At 26.5% G+C, this 21,643-nt stretch overlaps 1 protein-coding gene across 5 annotated transcripts in view; it reads right to left on the bottom strand.

Moving 5' to 3' along the window:
• The window catches only part of LOC107452514 (probable phospholipid-transporting ATPase IIB), a 39,791-nt gene that overhangs the window by 5,447 nt on the left and 12,701 nt on the right, over window positions 1-21,643 (bottom strand). For all 5 annotated transcript variants that reach the window (XM_071182323.1, XM_071182320.1, XM_016069001.4 and 2 more), the window contains exons 10-22: window positions 19,566-19,636; window positions 17,863-18,028; window positions 16,223-16,279; window positions 14,774-15,049; window positions 12,943-13,104; window positions 12,769-12,861; window positions 10,835-10,918; window positions 9,878-10,048; window positions 8,605-8,793; window positions 7,528-7,672; window positions 7,292-7,445; window positions 4,328-4,459; window positions 2,211-2,319 (exon numbers count right to left, since the gene is read on the bottom strand). In XM_071182323.1, the coding sequence (XP_071038424.1) occupies window positions 2,211-2,319; window positions 4,328-4,459; window positions 7,292-7,445; window positions 7,528-7,672; window positions 8,605-8,793; window positions 9,878-10,048; window positions 10,835-10,918; window positions 12,769-12,861; window positions 12,943-13,104; window positions 14,774-15,049; window positions 16,223-16,279; window positions 17,863-18,028; window positions 19,566-19,636 (1,809 nt within the window). The remainder of the gene's footprint in view (window positions 1-2,210; window positions 2,320-4,327; window positions 4,460-7,291; window positions 7,446-7,527; window positions 7,673-8,604; window positions 8,794-9,877; window positions 10,049-10,834; window positions 10,919-12,768; window positions 12,862-12,942; window positions 13,105-14,773; window positions 15,050-16,222; window positions 16,280-17,862; window positions 18,029-19,565; window positions 19,637-21,643) is intronic.

The following is a 21,643-nucleotide window of genomic DNA, read 5'->3' as shown; positions in this document are numbered from 1 at the left end:
TAAAGTTTACATAAAAAGACTCCCCAACATTAAAGAATATAGTAAATTGAACAATATAGAATATTTGTTCAATTTAAAAAGGAATGAAAAATAATAATAAAAATTTCAAATATGAGGAAAAAAAATTTTTGGCGTGTACTCATTATATAGCCACTTATACATTTTTTGAACAGTGTACCTCATGTGCTGATTTAGATTTTCCAGAATCGTTCCAGTATCCAAAAAGTGCAAAAGTGCCAATAAGATTAGCATTCCTTAATTTACAAATTATTTAGAAATCTCACGGATTTTCTCCTTTTTTTTTTTTTTTGCATTTTCATTTTTCTCAAACCCTTCCACCCACATACACACATCTGTGACTTCACATTGTTTGCGTTTATCTGTGCTTCATTGTTTCAGTTTACTTTCACTTAATGCTAAAATTTTTATGCATTGACTTCCTTTGCAACTCTATTAATAGTGTATTTTCTCTATACCCTGTGAGTTGCAACTGATGGTTTTTTATTTATAATTCTGTCACTGAGTTAAACTTATCAATTTCATCTTATTACACAGTTTCTGTATTATTTTACAACCAGCAAAAAGAGAACTCATTTTTTTTGGATTGTTCCACACCAGGTTCAATCAAAACTTTTAATTTTTTATAAAGTTACTTCGTAACAATGACGAAAAAAATTCTTCTGCATTCACATTATTTGCAAAGATATTTCAACTTAAAGATATTTTTGGACATAAATTTAATCATTTGAATCTGCCACTTGTACTGAGTTAAACTGTAACTGTTCTGTTACTGAGTTAAACTTATCAATTTCATCTTATTACACAGTTTCTGTATTATTTTACAACCAACAAAAAGAGAACTCATTTTTTTTTGGATTGTTCCACACCAGGTTCAATCAAAACTTTTAATTTTTTATAAAGTTACTTCGTAACAATGACGGAAAAAATTCTTCTGCATTCACATTATTTGTAAAGATATTTCAACTTAAAGATATTTTTGGACATAAATTTAATCATTTGAATCTGCCACTTGTAGGATAAATTAGGGAAGCTTCCCAAAACCACTATGAGGTACATTGAATCAGAATTATTTGGTAATACATTGATCTTATGTAAAAGTGATTCCAATAAGTCAAATATCTTTTAGTCAGTTTCATAATTTTCCCTTTTCTCTTTTATAAACAGAATAAAAGAATGGTTGACTTAGTTACTTTTTCTCTCACAGAATTCTTAAACTATTGCTGCTTGTATAGTCTACAATAAAAATATATCTAATAAACATTTTAATGCAGAGATACTTTCAAAACTAGGTAGGAAGGGTTAAAATAAAAAATGAGCCTCATTCATGAATTCGCTAAAAATTCATTTCAAATTTTCATCTTTTCTTATTTGAGATCACTAATTCAATCGAAAAATTTTTTATATTGATTCAAAACTACCAACAGAATAAACCATTAGAAAGGAACATAAAATAGAATGCAACCCCAAATGGAGAACGTTGCTTAAATAGTGTATGTGACCATTATTGATGATTCTCTAACAACCTAGCTGACCAGTTTATATCGTGGGTAGAGTCTCTGCCTACCAAAGCCTGAAATGGAGTTCAATTCCTAACATAATGGTTCTAGTGGTTTGATTACTAGAAAAGTACATTCACTGTTGGGGTGCTAGAGAGAATGGTCTGCATACCTAACTAACATCTGCCCTCCAAGCAGAATTATGGTAACATAAATTATGCACATTGATTTAAAAAAAAAAGGATAACTTTAAATGGGAAAAATCATTTTTTAAAATTGGAAAGTTTAAAACTTTTAAAAAGTTAAACTATTTTTGCAATCCAACAAAAGTATCTTCAAATGCGCAAAAAGTTCTTAAAGTATTTTTAAGCAAAAATGTGCATATGCATGCATGCATACACAACACATTCAAACATGTTATACTGAAGTTGAAAATTGAGGCTTTTTTTTACTTTACAAAATGTTAGATACTAAATTCTCGCTCAAACTGAATTTAATTACTGTAGGATTTAATAGCGTAAGGTCTAGTCTCAGACGAACGATTTCACATTATTACAGTACATTTCCTAGAAATTTTCAATAAAATTACAAAAAAGAAACAATGTAATGGAAAGTAATTAATAAAATAGAAACTCACTGAAAACATATGCTTAAACAAAAATCATATTAAAATAAAACGTTAATACCATGTACCTTGCATAATTCTTTGTACAATTCGGGGTATGTAAAAACTTTTTCAGGTAAAACATCTTTATCTAGAACTAAAGAAAACACAGGAAACATTGTGTAAATTGTGGCATACCTGAAATTAAAAAATATAATAACTATTAACATTCTAAACAAAATATTATAAACCAATAAATTAATGAAGTTTTCATAAAAGAGCATTTATTAAAAAATTTTCAACAAAGAAAAATGAAAATTATCCTTTTGATTATTTAATCAGAGGCTGCTGAGCTTTTTTTTAATCAGAATCCCAAAACTTTTATAATTCTTTCATCGACCACTCTTAAAAATAGTTTTAAAATACTGGTTTCATAATTATTTATTTCTGACAAATCAAATTTTTACATAAACCAATGAGAAGGATGCAATGTTCAAAATGTTGCTATAATAGATTAGCTATGTTTGATTCGAAATTCATTAGCTTCAATCCTAAATCACTTTGGAGCTCCACATTCAATTAATTTCCCTGCTTTTTTAAAATAAAATTAACATATTGAAGCCAGATTCAATCATACATAAGCTTGAAAATTCAATTAAAAATAAAAATGCTGCATTATAGAGTTTTGGATATTTTTGGGTAATATTTATATTCGTCCAAAATTTACTCACGGTTAAATTATTAAAGAACATCTTTACTTCAAAGTAAACTAATAATTCAATTACTTCATCTTGCAAACATCTCCAAAACGTAATTTAAAATAATCTTTTAATTTTTAAAATCTTTGTAATTGAATAGCATTAGTACTCATTCATACACCGAGATATCTGATTAATCCTCTAATTATACTATATCAATATCCAGTGGTCAATATCAACTATGTTAGTGACCCCTGATTGAAATAATCAAAATATCTATTAAGAACTTTTCAGATAAGCAACTAAGCAAAATGAAAAATATTTCTGGAATAACTAAGTTGAGATAAGCTGCCAGGTTTTTAACGTTGTTAGAATTTATTTCAAAGCATACAGCGTATGATTCTTGAAATTAACTAACTTCTACATTCAATAGAACAAATAATTTTGAGTATTCCACTTTTAAATAAGATGGCGCAAACTTTTAAAAATTAATTCAATTGTATGTAAAAGGAAAATCAAATAATAAAGTAATACTACTGAACACAAAATATTTAATTTCACTTTTTGTAAACTGAAAAGTATTCAAATGAAAATAGCAAAAAGTGAAATGCAATAAGAAATTAATGCATTTATTAACATTTAAGTTACATTTAAGTAAATTGTATAGTTACTTTAAAATTAAAATATACACAAGTTCTAATGAATTTCCCTATAGAAAAGAGTCAAGGGTTTTAAAAATGGTAATAAAATAAATTATAAGTTTTACAACAAATAAATGCATACCAAATTTTAAAAAAATCGAAACAGTTTTCTAAAATCATTATTGGTATTTTTAATAAGCCACAGCACATCGGCCACAAAAGGCAAAATATGGCACTAACCAAATGCAATAAAATTAAAATTAAACAAGTTATTACACCTTTTTTTTATTTTATTAAGTTTAAAAAAATATTGAATAATAAAACACTTCCATACTTAAACCTGTTTTAAAAGTAAAACACTTCTGTGGAATCTCAGAAATTTGTTTCCATTATTTTACATCAACTTTTAACAATTAAATTCTGAATTTTCAGGTAGAGTAATAAGGATTAGGTGCAAGTTTTGAATAAAATAAAAACAAGAAAATTTACTTGTTAAAAGACAGTGTTAGCTTATTTCAAAAACAAGCCCAACATATAAAACACTTACATATTACAGATGAATTTTTATCTAAGTTGAAAGACTATCAGCTAACAGTAAAAGTATCTTTTCTAACAGCAAAAGTATATATATCTAACAATAGCTAAAGTATATATATAAAACAGTATATTAAAAAAAAAGTTTATGATAAATTGTAATCCACAAATAAATTCCCTAAAGTGAGTCCGAGAAATTCCTTTCTATGCAGTAAAATCTAAATTGACAATTTTATCCCTATACAAAAAGTTTTACTTTAAACAAAATACATTTTTGAAGAAAAGAAACCGAATAAAATGCTTTAGCATGAATATTAAGTGAATGGAACTTACCCAACCATTAGGAAGCCAGGATATAATGCAACTGATGCAAAATAGAAAACTGCAGAAAAAAATGCTTGCATTGTTGAAATTATGAGACCACGATGAATTACAAATTGACTGAGTGCAGCCGATCGTTTATAGCTAGAATAAAGAAAAATTTATAAAAGCTTTATACAGCAGACAGTTAATGCATTTTTTGAATTACATTTTGAAATATGCTGTAAATACTAAATTGTTACATTTAACTAAGTGAAAAATTTATACATGCACAACAAGACACTTTTTTTCCCTAAAAATATAAAGCAGTGTTGGGCAAATATCTGGATGCAATTTCCCGCCATCTTCAAGCTTTTATGAAAAATTTTCCACAATCAATTTGTTTATAATATTTCCTGAGAATGACAGAATATGAAAAACAGTATAAAATCAGTTACAAAAATTTAAATTAAACTTTTAGAGTACATGATTTAACAATAGTTCACATCTTTCGACACTTTCAAAAACACAAAAAAATAAATTTCGACACAAAAAAATAAAAATTAGAAGAAAAATTTAAAAATTTCACTTAAAAAATAATTAGGTTTGCATATTTATTCATTTATTATGTACCATAAATTATATAAACAATATAACCATAAATTAAGTTATCTTAGACAATTTTATTTATTTATTATTTTCATACATAATAGCATTTGTCACATACATATATTAAATTTTTTTCACTTAACCATTTTCTCATTTTTCATCTTTCACATTCATTAACATATAATACAGAAATACTCTTACTTACTAAATGGGCACAAGTCAAAGGATAACTTATTATACACAAAACTACCCAAATTATAAAAAAACTTCTCAGATTACAAGGAAAGAAAATATTTGCACATGACAGTACATTTTTCTTCGTAAATAATTAATAATCTATTATTAAATAACTATTTTCTTAGTAATTAATAATTTATAATTTAAAACTGCACTAGGAAAAAATTTCCTCTTTTCCTTAAGACAGTGTTTCCCAAAGTGTGGTACGCGTACAGTTTTGCAGGGGTGCCCAAGGGGTACGGGAACAGTTTTGCAGGGGTGCCTGTTCTTATGCAAAACATCTTGCAACAAACGAGTTTATAATTAGTGGTGTCAAGAATCAGTTGTGATTTTTAACTTGTGCAATTTTTTATGGTAAAGGTTTGTAATAAATTCTACTTATTTTGATTATTTTTATAAAATATAATTTTTATCCCTATAACTATTATCACAGCAAAAACAATATCATCTTCCTCACTGATGCAAATAAACTTATTAATAAAACTACATTAATTTTTTTATTAGTGGTACACAGCGTTACGAAAAATTCAGAAAGGGTACACAAAAGTCACAAGTTTGGGAAACACTGCCTTAAGACATTCGAATTTCATCGATTGAGAAATTAAATATTTTTCTGATTATTTCCAAATATTAGAAATAATCCAAATATTATAAATCTCTCACTTCTTTCAGAAATTAAGAACATTCCTAATTTTATCAGGCTTTCCAGAGAATTGCAATAAATTTTGTTTTTTCCAGGCTATTCATATTACTAGACATTGAAAAATAATGAATAATATATTAAAATAGCAAAGAAGATAAAGATATGTCTAATAACAAAAACTATAATGGAAAATAAAAATCATGTTGTACAAGCGAGATTAGATTACAATTGAATGCACAGTTCAATTTTGCAAAAGTTAGATGGAGATATACTGTACCAAACTCCAGTTAAAAAATAATTTACACTTCTAGAAATAAGTCTAACACATAAATTAAGAGGAGAAGAAAAGAAAGAAAATCAATAGAAAAGGTTAAAACAGTAACTTAGAATTATGGAATGCACACAAAACCCCTTTTCCATGACAAAAAAGATCAAGATAAAAACTATAGATACCAACATAGTAAATATGTATTATGCATTGCAATTGATATACATAAAAAAACTGAAAATTGTGAGCAGACGAAGCATTGTCATTGCACAGATAAATCACATGGAATGAAACAGTTTTTCCCATAGATTAAGATTTTTTTACATTTGCAAAAAATTGATAAAAGTAATAAAAAATTGTCTACCAGTCCCTTAGATCATACATTAGATGTAATAATTTGCAATTTTGACAACACTTTTTTATATTATACTACTATTGAGTATTGCCCTAAATAGTCTTATGAGTTTAATATTATTAATTAAAAAGAAAATAAAGTTTTTTTAAATTTTGAAGATACCATTAAAAAAAAATTTGACGATACAAAAGTCTAAGCATAATTTGAGCAAAAATTATCAAAATTTAACTGTGTTAATTCCTAAGAAATTAGAAAACATTTCAATAATACTTTAATGCTTCACAGCATGTGCTACTACAACCCCTTCCAGATCCCTCACTTCCAGTGCCAGATTACCCATTAGGCCAGACTAGGCTATGTCCTGGGACCCCCAATGATTAGGGCCCCCTTAAAATGGATGTTTTGAAAATAAATTTTAAAAAATTAAGAAAAATTATTTTTTTAATAAAAAAATCAATTTTAAATATATATTAATAAAATAAGATTTTTTTTTTTTTTACATAACGTTAATCATATTCATTTATTACTTATTTTTATTATTTGCTTTACTTTATCTAACAAAAGTAAAATTTAATTTATTATTTATTTTAATTTTAAATATGCTTTCTTAAATGAAAAAATAGATAAATACTTTTATATTTGAGTAAATAAAAAATATATGAGAAATTTTTTTTTTTATCTAAGGGCCCCAAACATTTTAATGGCCTAGGGATCCGCGTACACTAAATCCTGCACTGCTCATTTCCTTCCCTTAAAGGTGCACTACAGGAGACCAGTAATAATGTGGTGTATGAGAAAGAAAGAATGAAAATTGTGATAACAACTTCAAATGAAAGTTTCAATATTTATAAGTAAACTAAGAAAACTAATCCACAACTGACTAACCTATAACGCCCATGAACCAAAATTAACTGAGCAATATAATGAAATTGAGTAACAGAGAAATCTGCAGCTAAAGAGGCCTGTTTTCCTTCTTTGCCAACGATACCGATACCAACATCTGCTGCTTGAATCATACTGACATCATTACCGCCATCCCCTAATAAGATATTCAAAATGAATTTCTTGCATAATATAGTGACACAATATATTAAATTTGTAATAAAATGAAGATATATTACCGACTGCAGCAGTTCTTTTACCGGTTTCATTTTGTATGAGTCGCACAACTTCAGCTTTTTGAGTGGGAGAACAGCGACAACAAACAACTGCTGGACATTGGCAAGCTAGCTCCATGAATTCTTTAGGATAAAATTTTAAGCACATCTACAGGAAATATTTACATTTAATAAAACTTGAAAAAAAAATTCCTCACACAAAAAAAATTGCCTTCTTTACTCAATATACTTACTAAATTCAATCATTTCAGAATTAAAATGCATTTATGAAAAAAAGTTTGGATTCGTTGAAGGGAAATTTTTTTAGAAATATTATGTTAAAATATTTTTGGGAATGAGATTGATTTCTAAAGGGAATTCATTTCCCTTATTACCAAAAATTAATTTGGTTTTTTAAAAGTGGTTGGAATTCTTTCCTCAGTGAAGAATTGGCCATGAACTTACCAGTCAAACTACAGGTTTTTGGTCAGTAATGCCTTAATATTTTAGCTATCTGTTTTTTCATTGACTATAAATTTTTAGATAAAACACATGTAATTGTAGCTGATATTGAATATTTCAAAATTATTGTATGATTGAATATATATTGCTTTAATTATTAATACAAAATTATGTGACTTTAATCATTGAGATTTGCTGCTATGCAATTTTCAATTTTTTTCCTTTTTTTTTAATTTTGCTATTTGCAGCACTAATTGTCAAAATAAGTTAGAACAAAAAACAGAAAATTTTGAGTACAACAAATTTCTGTGCAGAACATTTTTTTTACAATAACCATTTTCTGATATAATTTTTTGGAAAACGAAATGCCCTTTTAGGCAGCTTGTACTTTTTAGTGCCTTTGGATCAGCTTAATACTTCAGAATTTATTTACTTTAGAACTATTATTTTACTTTAGAATTTATTTATTTATTTATTACATTAAAGTCTTATTAAAACATTCAATCTCATTTCTCATTTAATTTCGCAAAAAGAAAAAAAACATTACTTATAGTAAAAATGATATTAAAGATTGATATACTGACAAGACAAATACTTAACATCTTAAAATATATTAACTAAAATAAAAACTATACTTACTTCTAGACTGTCACCTTTTATGATCAAAACAGAATCATTTTTCCTCCTGAATGCATTTAACTCCAGGTGAGCCTCACCACGAGAAGTCACACTTTGAAAAATATGCATATCTTGAGTTCGGGAGACTAATAAGGAAGACTTTGCAATACTTGTCGCAGTTTCTAATTTATCACCTGTAAGCATCCAGATCTGTAATTGGGAAGAAAAACAATAAGAAGCAAATACAAATTTAAAAGCACAAGCGATCAGCTAGGTGGATAAAAGCTCCAAGTTGCACATTAGTTACACGTATCATCATAATTTTGTTTCAGACAGCACCGTATTTTTGGTGCAGTTTTATAGTACTTCACTTGTCACAGCATCAACTATAGACATACTTCGTAATTAATTTTGAAAATTAGAGAAGATAAATGATCTAGTTTCCTGAGTCGAATGCAGTAAGTTCAGGGATGGAACAGCAGCATAACCATTAGGGAACAGAAAAAAGGAATTTTGGAGCAAGTAAATTTGGTTTTTAGATCAAATAATGGTTACAATTGGAGCAGCATAAAGCTTGCAAAATTACTGTTTTGAGCCCATAAAACAAAAACAAAATTTTTTAAATAAATAAATAAAAAAAGGAAAAGCATTTAATTTCATTGTAATTCCATGTTGGTTTATGATCATACTTATTTCTCCTAACTCCAATATTTTAAATATGTGTCACATGAATTTCGTATGTTTAAACTATTATACGTCTAATATATTATAACATGATAAGCGAATTCCGTATTTTAGTCATCTATTGACATTCTCAATTTTATGAGGGAGAGTGTCTGATTAATTTGTTTCCCAAATTAGTGTTAAAAAAAATCAGAAAATTTTTTTTAATTACTTTCAGTTTCGACGCAATGAAACTGAACTTTGCACTTATATTCTGTGCCAAACTAGGCCAAATTTATGATTTTTGTTCAATGAATATATTTTGCTCAATGACTATATGTTATTGGAGTTTTAGAGCAGTTTGGTAAAATTTTGAGGAAAATCATTATTTTATAGTAACTTGAAGCAGACATTTTTGTTTTGGAGCACTTTGGAGAAGTTTGCACAGCTGTACCAACACTGCAAGTTGTACATTTGCCCCCTATTTTGTCCGCTTTTATTTGATTATTTAAATTGGTCATTTTGGGGGAAACAGAGAAAAACTTAGTTAAAAGAAAATTTTAAGTAAACAAAAAATATCTTATACATTTTTTTTCAACACTCACTGATATAATAACTATTGACAGCTTACTTTAATTCCAGCATTTTTAAGTAACTCAAGAGTTGGTCGAACATTATCTTGCAGTTTATCCTCAACACCGGTCAGACAAAGTAACTCCATATCTCTCTCTAAACTTTCAATGACGGCAGAAACCTTGGCATTTCTGTCATGAATACTGACTCTGGCTTGATTCAAGCGAGCCTTTAAAAAAAAATCAAACTATTTTCACAAAGAAAAAAAAACTTCTTTTAATTTTTCATTAAAAAATAGTTAAGAGTGACAAAATGATACAGACACTAGAAATTTTTCAGCCTCAAATATAAAAGGAACACTACTAAAATTTAAATTGCTTAAAAAAAAATCAAAAAATAAAATACAAAAATATTTTAAATTTTGTCTCCTAAATATATAATCATTAAAAAAAGTTTCATAAAGATTTTAGAAAATGTTGCATCTAATGTTAATAAAAAACACAAAGAAAATAAATTTTTATAAATGCAATACATTACAGCCTTAAAAGCTCAAGTGTTTACTAATTTTATTAAATTTTCCAAAAACTTGTTGTAAGTATATTTAATTATTTTTTCAAATAGTAGTTCGATATTTCAATAATAAAATACAAAATAAAAAAAATTATTATTAATTAACAATTTCCTAAATGCATTCACTGCTCAGAGTTGGACATGAACATTACGTTCTATTGGAAGATTTACCGCAAACCTGTTAAAACATATACAGAAAAGTTAATTTGCATAGTTTTTTCAAACATTTTTCTGGATCTAGAGATTCACTCAAATCAGTCTTAATCAGTTTTGTCATAAGTAAAATACTTTTTTTAATGAAATCTCGTAAACAAAAGCATCTTTTTTCAAAAACTTGCTTAAATACTTTTATTCCAAGAATGACAACAAATTTTCAAAATTTTAATTACAATCATTTCCAAATTTTAATAACAATCATTTCAAAATTAACAAATTTATTACATACTTCAAAATCAGAATACTGATCTTCAGTTAAAACTTTCTTAGCAACCACAAGTGTCCTCAACCCTTCTCGAGCCATATTTCCACACTAGAAAAACATAAAATTTAAATCAAAATGTAAAAAAAGACAAAAATTTAAGAAGGTACGATAAAATCTGTAGGACATACTCAACTTATATAAGCAATAAGTTTTTAAACTAAGACAATCTTACATTTTAATATTTACTGATATATTTCCAAAACAAATTGTAACTAATTGACCATTCCAAAAATTCTATTTCTACCAAAAGTCATGATGTATTTAAAAAAAAAAAAAAATAAATAAATAATTTATGTTTAGATAATTTCTTAAAATCTTCACCAGTTAACTCATTATGAATTTTTTTAAGCAGTTTTTCATCTTTACCTCTCACATTGAAATAATACACAAAATCCAATTCTTTTTTATCCAATTTGTAAAATCTTTTGAGGATAATGAGAAAAAAAATTTTAATTCCTACAAGTTTTTTTTTTCTCCCATTTCATTATAACAAGATTCAGTGATATGTATGCATCAGAATAATGTAACTACACACCAGAATTAGTTTCAAAAAAATTATGTGTGGTATGTTTCTGCAAATAATTTTTTTTTTCCTGAAAGAAATCCTAAAAGTGAACATGTAAAACAGAGATACCTGTAATTATTTTAACAAAATTATTAAATTTATTAAAAGAGGTTTTTTTTCATTATTCAGACATTAACCCTTTTAGTCCCACCAGGACATATATTTCCTGCAGACAAAAACACCATTGGGACATATGTGAATAGTCTGAAAAAACCAGGTGGAACCCCCCAATTGTCCTAATAGTTGATTTTATTTTGGCAGAATACTGTTATTTTTACCTTTCTTGATCTATTGAAGTTATAATATGTCCTTTTATTGAAAAAAAAAATGGTCTTGAAAGGGTTCATTCTTCTTCAAATATTAAAATAAATTTTATTTACAATTAATCAAAATTGAACAATGCTAGCAGAAATGCATTTATATGAAAAATTAGAAATTGATTTCACTTAATAATAAGTATTATTTTTAAGTTTAAAAATATATTAAAATATTAGATTAAATTTAATATAACACTCTCGCTGTGTGTTCCTTTTTTAAAAAAACTCATTGAATAATTGACAGCAAATAAGAAAATACACGAAACTTTAAATTTTTTTTCTGCAATAAAATATAACAGATGAGATCGATTGTAATTACAAAGTCGATAAAATCCATTTCTCATACAAATCAAATAAATTTTCTTTATTTTCAAATGAAAATTTTGTAAAATTTTAAAGACATTAACTGAAAATTAGTATACAAAGACAGGGTGCATAGCCAAATTATTCAACAAAAAATAGCACCTTTTAAGCACTTTTCAAGCACTCAGAAAATATTTTTAAGCACTTAAAAAATATCATAATTAGGCAGGGTTGGAAAGTTTTTGACAATCGATTAAAAATTTATTAATAAATTGTTTTATCTTATTTTAACTGTCAGGTCAAAAAAAAAAAATAATAAACCTTTTGACATTGTTTTTGACAATTGTCAAAAATCATGAAATTTTGAATCATGTAAAACGAATGGCGTTTTCATATGCTACGGACAGACTATAAGCCGAAATAGATTGGAGTTGAATTAATTATGAAAACGTTGAATAGAACAATGCGAACTGTATCTTTCTGCATAATTTGAAGCGAAAATCAACTAAGCAAACGAAAAATCTCATTTTGAAAAAGGGAAAATTAAGCACTTTTTAAAAATACCCAATGAAAAAAGCACCTTTAAGGGCTTTTAAAAAATGAAAATCGAAAATAAGCACTTTTAAGCACTTTCTAAAAACGCTACACACCCTGAAAGAAAAAGAAAATTATAAAATATGAACAAAAAATAATAAAACTACAAATAATATTACCTCCTCATCTAACCAATCATTGTACTGAACAATCGATGACATCACAACATCTGCACCTTTCATAAAAAATATAATTTCTCCTGTACTTTCCTCCTGATAAAACAAAACAGTGAATCATTATTAAATTGAAAGGATAGAAAACAAAGCTTAATTGCAAGAAAAAAGTGAAATTACTTTAACTATTATCCCCATTCTTTTTGTCTCTGAAGTAAAAGGAAATATCTGCAGAATGGAATAATCCAATATTTGGTTATGAGGTGATCTTAATTGCATTTTCTGAAGATTCCGTTGAATTAATGTCAACCCCACACTCTCAGTCCAAGTCACCAAGGCAACCTATAATATTTGAAAATACTAAGTAATCAGTGTTCAAAAATAAGATTTGAAAAGAAAAAAATTAATTAACAATCTTTTTCAAATTCTTACAGGTAAAAAATAAAAAAAAATATCTCTCTCAAAATGGAAATCATTAGCAATGAAATTTGTATTGTGGAGTACCAGGGGTCTAACCAAACATTTTGTAAAAGGTCCAGATTTTGTGAAATTGTGAAAAAATTACTCACATTCTTTCAACCAGGATCCTACCTTTATAAATTTGTGCAAATAGGTCCGGTTATAGCAAAAAACCTTTTCAAGGAGTTCTTAAATTGTAAATAGATACAAGATTATGCTAAGCACTGTAAAATTATAATTCAAAAAATTAAATTTTCAAAAATAAACAACAATTGCTGCTTCTAAATTAGAGATGCAACATACAAATATTTGGTATTTAGCCTATACTGCTGAATGCAGAATATTCATTTCATACGAATAATGGAAGAAGCATCTGCCAAAGGCCCTGGGAAGGGTTTATTCAATTAACAAAACTATAATGAAGATAAACAAATTTGTGAAGGGTAGAGGTAATTAAAAATAAAAATCATTTTGTGAAGGGTCCGTTTTCATGAAAAGATATTTTGTGAATATTTTGTACAGACCTAAATTTCTTCTTAACAGACCCCCCGAGTACTAAATACATAGTTTACACTTGAATTTTAAAAAAAAATAACAAAGTATATTTTTCTTCCAATGATACAAGTGTTCTATGTAGAACATACATGTCATATTTTTATAATCCAACTACTGTTCTTTTAAAATATTTGAGCCAATATTCTCATGTTTTCTTCTTTCTTAGAAGCTTTGCATTAATTTTTGCTTAAAAAATAAAGTCCAGAACAAATAAGTATTTTGAAGAAAAAAAAACTTGCCTGATAATACATTCTCGCAATTATATATGGTGCATAAATGGATCATAGTGTGAGGATTTCTGCAACTGGGATAATATGAAATAAATGATATTCAAAATAGCAAATCTAATGCTACGATAAGCTCACTAAAAAATGATCTAGTGAGTTTTAAGCTTCTTCTTTTTCGCAGAATCATTATTACCTATTTGAAGTAAGGGATAACGCATATTTTGTCATTTAATATTCTAAAACAAATCTCATATTTTAAAAGCAGGTTGGCCTACAATGAAAATAATATGGGATCAGTGCAGGGCTACACAGATGAATTTTTAAACAAAAGAGGGAGAGAGAGAGAGAATTTGTTTTTAAGAAATCTTGTGTAACGGACTATGTTTTTCAGATGTAGTTCTTCAGCATTCCTTGGTGCAACATTCTGCAGCAAAGGAGGGTAAGCAAATCCATCCATCATTTGGAATTTGGAGCAATCATACTCAAACCTGAAAAACAGCTTCAGCATTGCTTTAGGGGCAATGAAGGATATTTTGGGTAAGTCAATAGGCATTTCACAGTAATACATACAACAAATATACATTTGCCTCATCCTTTCAAATAGTACCTAGAGAATTGCCTTTTCATTCACTAAGCCGTTCTGCAATATTGTTTCCAATAAACAAACTGCAGTAAAAGTAAAATCACTTTTTAGCAAAAAGAATTGTTCAGACTTTTTACCTATAACATAAAAGTAAATAATTTTGCAAAATAAAAGAATTTATGCATACCTCATCAGGACTAGATGCTTGGTAAACAAATGATTGTTTTGATTGCTGATCAGCTTCTGTATCACAATCTTTATTCTCCCCTGAGGTATCAATACTGACAGTGTCTTCATCATAGACAGGCGTAACATTATGACATAAAGCAAGAGCTCTTGCAGCTTCTTGAACTCTGGTGACAATAGTTGTTCTCATTTTAGGTGTTTGTCTGGTAGGAGTGGTACTGCTCGAAGAACTCTCTGATGATGTTGGTAGATAAGCTGTTTTTAAATGAGCTATAACCTAAAATAGATTGGCACTTAATAGGGTATAAAGTAACAAAAGAAATTTTTTTTCAAAAAAAAATAATAACAATGCATTGAAACTGATAACCAAATTGAGTTTTAACGTATTTTATTTTATACTTTATAACTGTCGTTAAACAGCCGACCCAATTTTTGGGTTTACGACTACTAATGCTCAACTCCGTAGCCTTATAATTTTGAGCCCAATCCAGAAGACAAGGGAACTCCTGGATCAAGTAGTGGATAATTTGCCTTTGTGGAGAGCTTTTTGATGGAACTAACCCGCATTTGCTTTACATGGAGAGGAAGACCATGAGAGCCTTCCACTGTTAGCCTGAAGGCGAAGGGACTCTAACCCATGATCCGTCTACCACTGAGGATATACGTCAGCACTAAGGTCGGTGCAAGTCGGATGCAGATTCGTATCGACCAGCCATTGTTGGACTCGAACCCAGTTCACCTCATTGGAAGGTGAACGCTCCACCTTCTGAGCCATCGCGGCTCAGTTATAACAAATTCTACTTTTTTAATTTTTATTTTTAAAAAAAACATACAAAGAAAAGTTTAGATGAGTTTGTAAATATATCTGCATCAAATATATGGCAGAAAAACTTTAACTTATAAGTTCCAAGAAATCTGAAATGTGCAAGCCTCCACTATGACAAGTACTAGTGGGTTCCAAAGCCAGTATTGTTTTCAAGGGTGCACTAGATTACATATTAAAAGTAACTACTTTAGCACTTGCTGATACTTTTACTACAATTCATTAAAAAAAATCTAATATAAAATCTACTGAAATGGCAAAAAAGTGTCTCCATTTTAAATAAGTGTTTAGGTAATAACAGTATTATCATTAAGTGTAACATTAAGTGTATCATTAAGTTAACAGTATTATCATAGTTAAGGCCAGAATCTGGTGATATGGAGATTTCAGTTTACAATGACAACTTATATAAACATAATTTTATCAAGCATAAATTAGTATTTATTGGTATAGCATATTAAGCTTCATTCTCTAAGTATTAATTATTTTAGATACTAAAAAGTAAAATACATACATTTCTTAAAGCTAAATCAGTCATTATTTTAAATTAATGCTCCTCAATGTCAAAAAAATATAATTTAGAAATTAAATTAATTAAAAGTCTTAATTAACAGAGAAAAATCATACTTCATTGAAAGAATCTTGTCCATAAGCTACAGTTCCCAAATGCAACTTCTTAAAAACCTGTAAAAATAAATATGTATAGAATAAATATAAGTCTACTTGTAATATGAAAAATTCCTTTTAAACTTTTGTGAAAATAAAACTATTCCTGAACAACTTCTCTGCTTTTTTATACAAAAATTACATAAAAAAAGTGTTTTGCTTCCTTTAATTACAAATTTTGGATGAAAATGCAGTCTACTTTTTCGAATTTTAAAACAAAAAAGAACATAAGAAATTCATAACTCATCCTACATTTAATTAACTGTTATTAAAACATAATATATTAATAACAATAATGAATCCTATTTATTCATGACAATTATTCATTACATTAAATACAATAAGAAATTCTAAACTTTTTTAGCATTTTTCAAATATGTTAGTAATTTTAAAATATTTTCTTGATATTTAATTTAAAATATTAAAGTCAAACATATGAAAAATTTAAGACAAGATTATGAAATTATGTAAAATACCTCACTATATCAAGAAAGATTAATCACAAAATAATGGTTAACATAACATTGTAAAGTAATACACAGAAAATTTAGAATAGGAAAAAATTCATTAATGTTCGATTTAATTCAAGGGATACAGGAAGACAGAAGATGAGAAATGGCCACTAACAAGGGAGAATCATGATTTTTTTAAATTAGAAATGTAACTTCAATAGAAAAACAGTTAATAAAAAAATAAAAAAACTGAATTAATAATAGAATTCCTGAAAATTCAGATGTAATAATAATTTGCTACACATAAATACATTTCAATACATTTTGTAATACATTTGTTAACATAAATAACTTGTAATTTTTTTTTTAACATTTCTTTATTATTTATTTTAAAATTCAACAATTTAAATAAAAAGACAGTTTAAATAAAAATGCTTTAAACAATGAAAATTTTTCTAATTTATATGCAAACCAATGAAAAGCAGTAGAATTAAGTATTACATTGTGTATTATAGCTAGAAATACTGTGAAATAATGGGAACTTAATATCAGTCAACAACTTTTAAATTAATGAGCAGATATAACTTTGAAATTGTTGAAAAATGCCTGTTTGTTTCACTATACATTTCTCTTCAAAAAAAAAAAAATCTGAAAACTGTAAGACAAAAATTTGAATGGTGCAGCCATTTGACGTGCTGAGTGGGTTCTCATAGGTTAAGAATCTGTGTGGCTAGGCAAATGATAATTTAACTCCTGACACGGTTATTTAATCCAGATATGCCAATAACACAACTATGCACAGCAACAAAAAAAAAACTAATACAAAAAATTTAAGGAGAAATAATCATACTGTGGATTGGAAAGGACCTGGAAACTAAAAAAAGAATGAAAACTTATATAAAAAATTAATTTGAAGAGAACTTTAAATTACTGACTGGAACCAAAAGTTATTAGTTGTATTCAATGGTGCAAAAGTCTTAAAATTAAGTTAGGACACTTCAAGAGCTGCAGCATCAATAAAGAAACAAAATTTATTAAATAATTACAAATAACCAGAGCCATGCTTGTATATTTCTAATTATTTAATCTAGATTGGTGATCCTTTGCATCATTTAACAACCAATTAACAAATCCGAACAAGTAACTTACCATCTCATTTTTAGTTAAAGTCCCAGTTTTATCAGAAAGTAAAAAACATAATCTTCCCAATTCTTCAGGGATAGTTGTACTCCTCACCACTGTACCAGGAATTTCTTTGTCTTTCTGAATCATCCAAGAATAAACCATTTTACCCATATCCAAGTTCACACGTAAACTGAAAATAAAATTATCAATTGGAAAACTTACTTTCTCTTTTCAGAAAATGTTGACAAGATCTTAAAAATGCTCCTAGTCAAGAAATATTATAATAAAAAAATATATACTTTTAACATGTAATCACTATAAAAAAATTAAATTTTTACTGTCTAGACCTTATGTTTAAGCTGTCATAATAGCTGTTCCGTAAAGAAAATAAAAAGAATTCTATTGAAAAACCAATTAAATTTCTTTTGATCAGATGTTCAAAATTTAAATTTAAAAATCTTTTACAAAATTTTAAGGAAATAAAATTAAACAAATCAAAATTTACTCATTTTCAAGGATATCAGAGAAAAGTATAAAATTTATACAAGAATAAATAGAAAAAATTATCAGTTTTCCAGTCCACATAATGAATAACATTTTTAGATAAAACAGAAAAACAGAGATAATAACAACTTTAAATTACTTTAAGAACGAACGTGAATTTTGATTATTACTGAATTTGTTATTTAAAATTTTACTTAATTAAAATTTTATTTAATTAATTTTGTGTACTGGATTTGTTATTTAAAATTTTTAGCATTGTAAAACTCGTTTAAAAAACTAAATTTGAAACTGATTGATTAAACTTTACATTTGAGCTGCCAACAGCAACATTTTATTCTGAAAACAGTAATAAAAGATATGAAAAACTTAATAAAATATAAAAATGTTACAGCAAATTACTTTTTCAATTGCAGTATAAAACCAATTTGAAAAATTTTAAATTGAGTCAAATAATAGAAATTGTATTAAATTTATTATTTATTTTAGTTTAATAACTTAATCTATAATTTTAAATTGCTAAAAATAACTATGCAATTCAATTAAAATTGAACTTAAATGAATACAAATACAGCTACAGTCAAAAGTACATTAAATAATTAAAAGTACATTAAATACATTAATTATTGCCATTTAAAGTTGAAGACTATCCTTATATTTAATGCTGACTGTATCAACAACTTTCGAGTAAATTGACGTAAAACTTTTCTTTTTTTCAAATATTGACGAGAGTTGAGACATTTTACCAAAATTTACTAAAATTGGTGGCTTAATACTGAACATTTAATAATATGCGAACTTTAACTAAAAAGAAAATAAATATAAAAATGGTACATTAAATAATAACAAACAATGATTAATTATAAATTTGATTTCAAAAGTACGTTTTAAATGTTGAGAAATTTTATAATGAATATAGCTATAGTCAAACTTCCAATGATGATAGGAATACATATATTCAAATTTGCAACAAAAAATTTTTTTTAATTAACTTGCTCAATTTTACCTTGCTAATTTTACCGATAACTAGACTTTATTTTCTCCTTATAAAATATTAGATCAAAATAATTTTTTTTAAATTAATAACAAATAATTTTAAAAAATTAACCTAGAATAATACAAAAACGCTTGATGTAATTTATTACGTAATCAAAATATCTTCTTACAAAACATATTTTTAAAAAAATTAATTTTTAAAATAAAACAGCATATTATAGTTAGCTTACCTAATAGGAATGATGTAAGAGAATAGCAAAATGAATCTAAACAAATATCGATACCACAAGCCACCAAAACCCTGAAATAAAAGTTAGTTTAGAATATGCTAATTTGTAATAATGTTAATATTTATGATTTGTTCAATTAGTAACATTTTTTAATGATCTGTATACTACCAACTTAGCAAAAACAAAATCAGAATACATATTTGTAAACAAATGTTAAAAAATAAATCAATACTTCAAAGTTTTTTAATCATCTACATCATTTAATAGCAATTCATAAATTAAAATAAATATACAGTCAATCCACGATAACTCTATTTTTTATGAGGTCTCAATCTTTACATTTTCATGCTAATTCTGATTTATAATTTTTTGCTACTTTTTGAATGAACGTTTAAAAAAAATTACTCCATCTGTTGCAAGTGAACAAAACTAACCAGAACCATGGAGGTAGCCATTTTTCGTCCCGTCATTAATAATCTATGCACAATAAAAATCCACCAGTCAGAACAAGTTAATTCAAAGTGAGAGAAAAAGTGAAAAGAGATATGTAGAATTCACCTGAATACTTTTGATACTAATATCAGGGTGGCCACTCAAATCAGGTTTCAAATTTCCCTGATTTTTCCAGGTTTTCCAGTAAAATTCTTAAAATTTCCAGGTCAGCGTGTTTTTTTTCCTGCTAAAGTGTAGTATAGGTATAAGAAAAGTGTTAATATTAGTGTATCAGTCAATATAATAGTGTAGTATTTCATTTAAAATTTATTTTTTTAAAATGTCATCTTGAATAGATATGGAGGAAACAATATGTTTAGCTTGCAGAAAATAACGCTTTTAATGAATAAAATTTTTTTTAAGTGTTAAATAGTTTTTGCACAAAATGTACCAAATAGCAATGATCCAAAACAACCTTGGAAACCAACTGTTTAATATGTTTTTATTAAGCAAAAGAAAATAATTCCAGGTGATTAGAAACCAAACATCAATATAGAGCCATTTTATACTGTATATTATACAAACAGTGCTCTTTATAAAATTCATTGAAATAATTTTCTTGAAACCAATATCATAAGTCAAATGTTTAAATAATGCTGTTTGTTTCAAATTAGCACTATTATTTTAAGACATGTTCAGTATTTGTAAAGGAAAAATTGTCAATTTCTTGTTGCATATGCTATAGAAAAAAAAATAGATAAAATTCTTTAACTTTTGTTCTTTTTCTTTTCCTTTTCCTTTTCTTAATGGAAATTAGAATATATTAATAATTGCAATCTAACATGGTTTCCTAGTTTACATGAGCTAATTGGTTTTGTTTTTACATTTCTGGGCAAATCCATGGTGTCGGAAAAAAATGAACATTAATTTCTTAGAAAAAATATCTTATAAAACAAGTTTATAATCAAATTTTTACGTATATATTTAGTATATCATAACCTAACGAAAAACAGTTTGTTTTATAAAAACTGATTACTATAAGTTCGAATTAATATGATTAAATTGTTGTTGTCAATTGTGAATCGCGCGAAAGCAAAAAATGATAACTAATTTACAAATTGTCTAAACTCAGTGAATTTGTTTGTAATTTATCTGCAAAATTGACTGAATTTTGAATCTGACATTTGAATAAAAAATTCTATGCAGTTGTTTGGGAAATATGATGCATAATTAATTTGAAATTTTTCACTTCAGTGTCAGATGTAAATTTCTCAAATTGGATAGCAATTTAAGTTAATGATAACCATTATAATGACTGAAAATTACTTTAATTATAATCTTAATGCTACAAATATTATTTTTTACTTAAATAGCTTCTTTAAATTTAAATTGTCTTCCATTTCCTGTTAGAATGGTCAGATTAATGTGTTTTATAACAATCTCCATCTTATAAAAGTTTATAAAAGTTTTAACTATGCAACGTATATTAACAACAATGTAATAAATTAACATCAATGTAATATATTAACAATATAAATAAAACTCATATTTAAGCAATATTTTTTTAAATTTAATCATTTTGAAAATTGTAGAATAAAAAACTTTTTTTTTTTAAATATGGTAAAAAATGTTGAAAAAAATCACTA

Source organism: Parasteatoda tepidariorum, chromosome 6 (genome assembly GCF_043381705.1).
Source record: "Parasteatoda tepidariorum isolate YZ-2023 chromosome 6, CAS_Ptep_4.0, whole genome shotgun sequence".
Taxonomy (NCBI): domain Eukaryota; kingdom Metazoa; phylum Arthropoda; class Arachnida; order Araneae; family Theridiidae; genus Parasteatoda; species Parasteatoda tepidariorum.
Note: the sequence above shows the minus strand (reverse complement) of the source record. Positions and strands in the feature narration are given on the sequence as shown.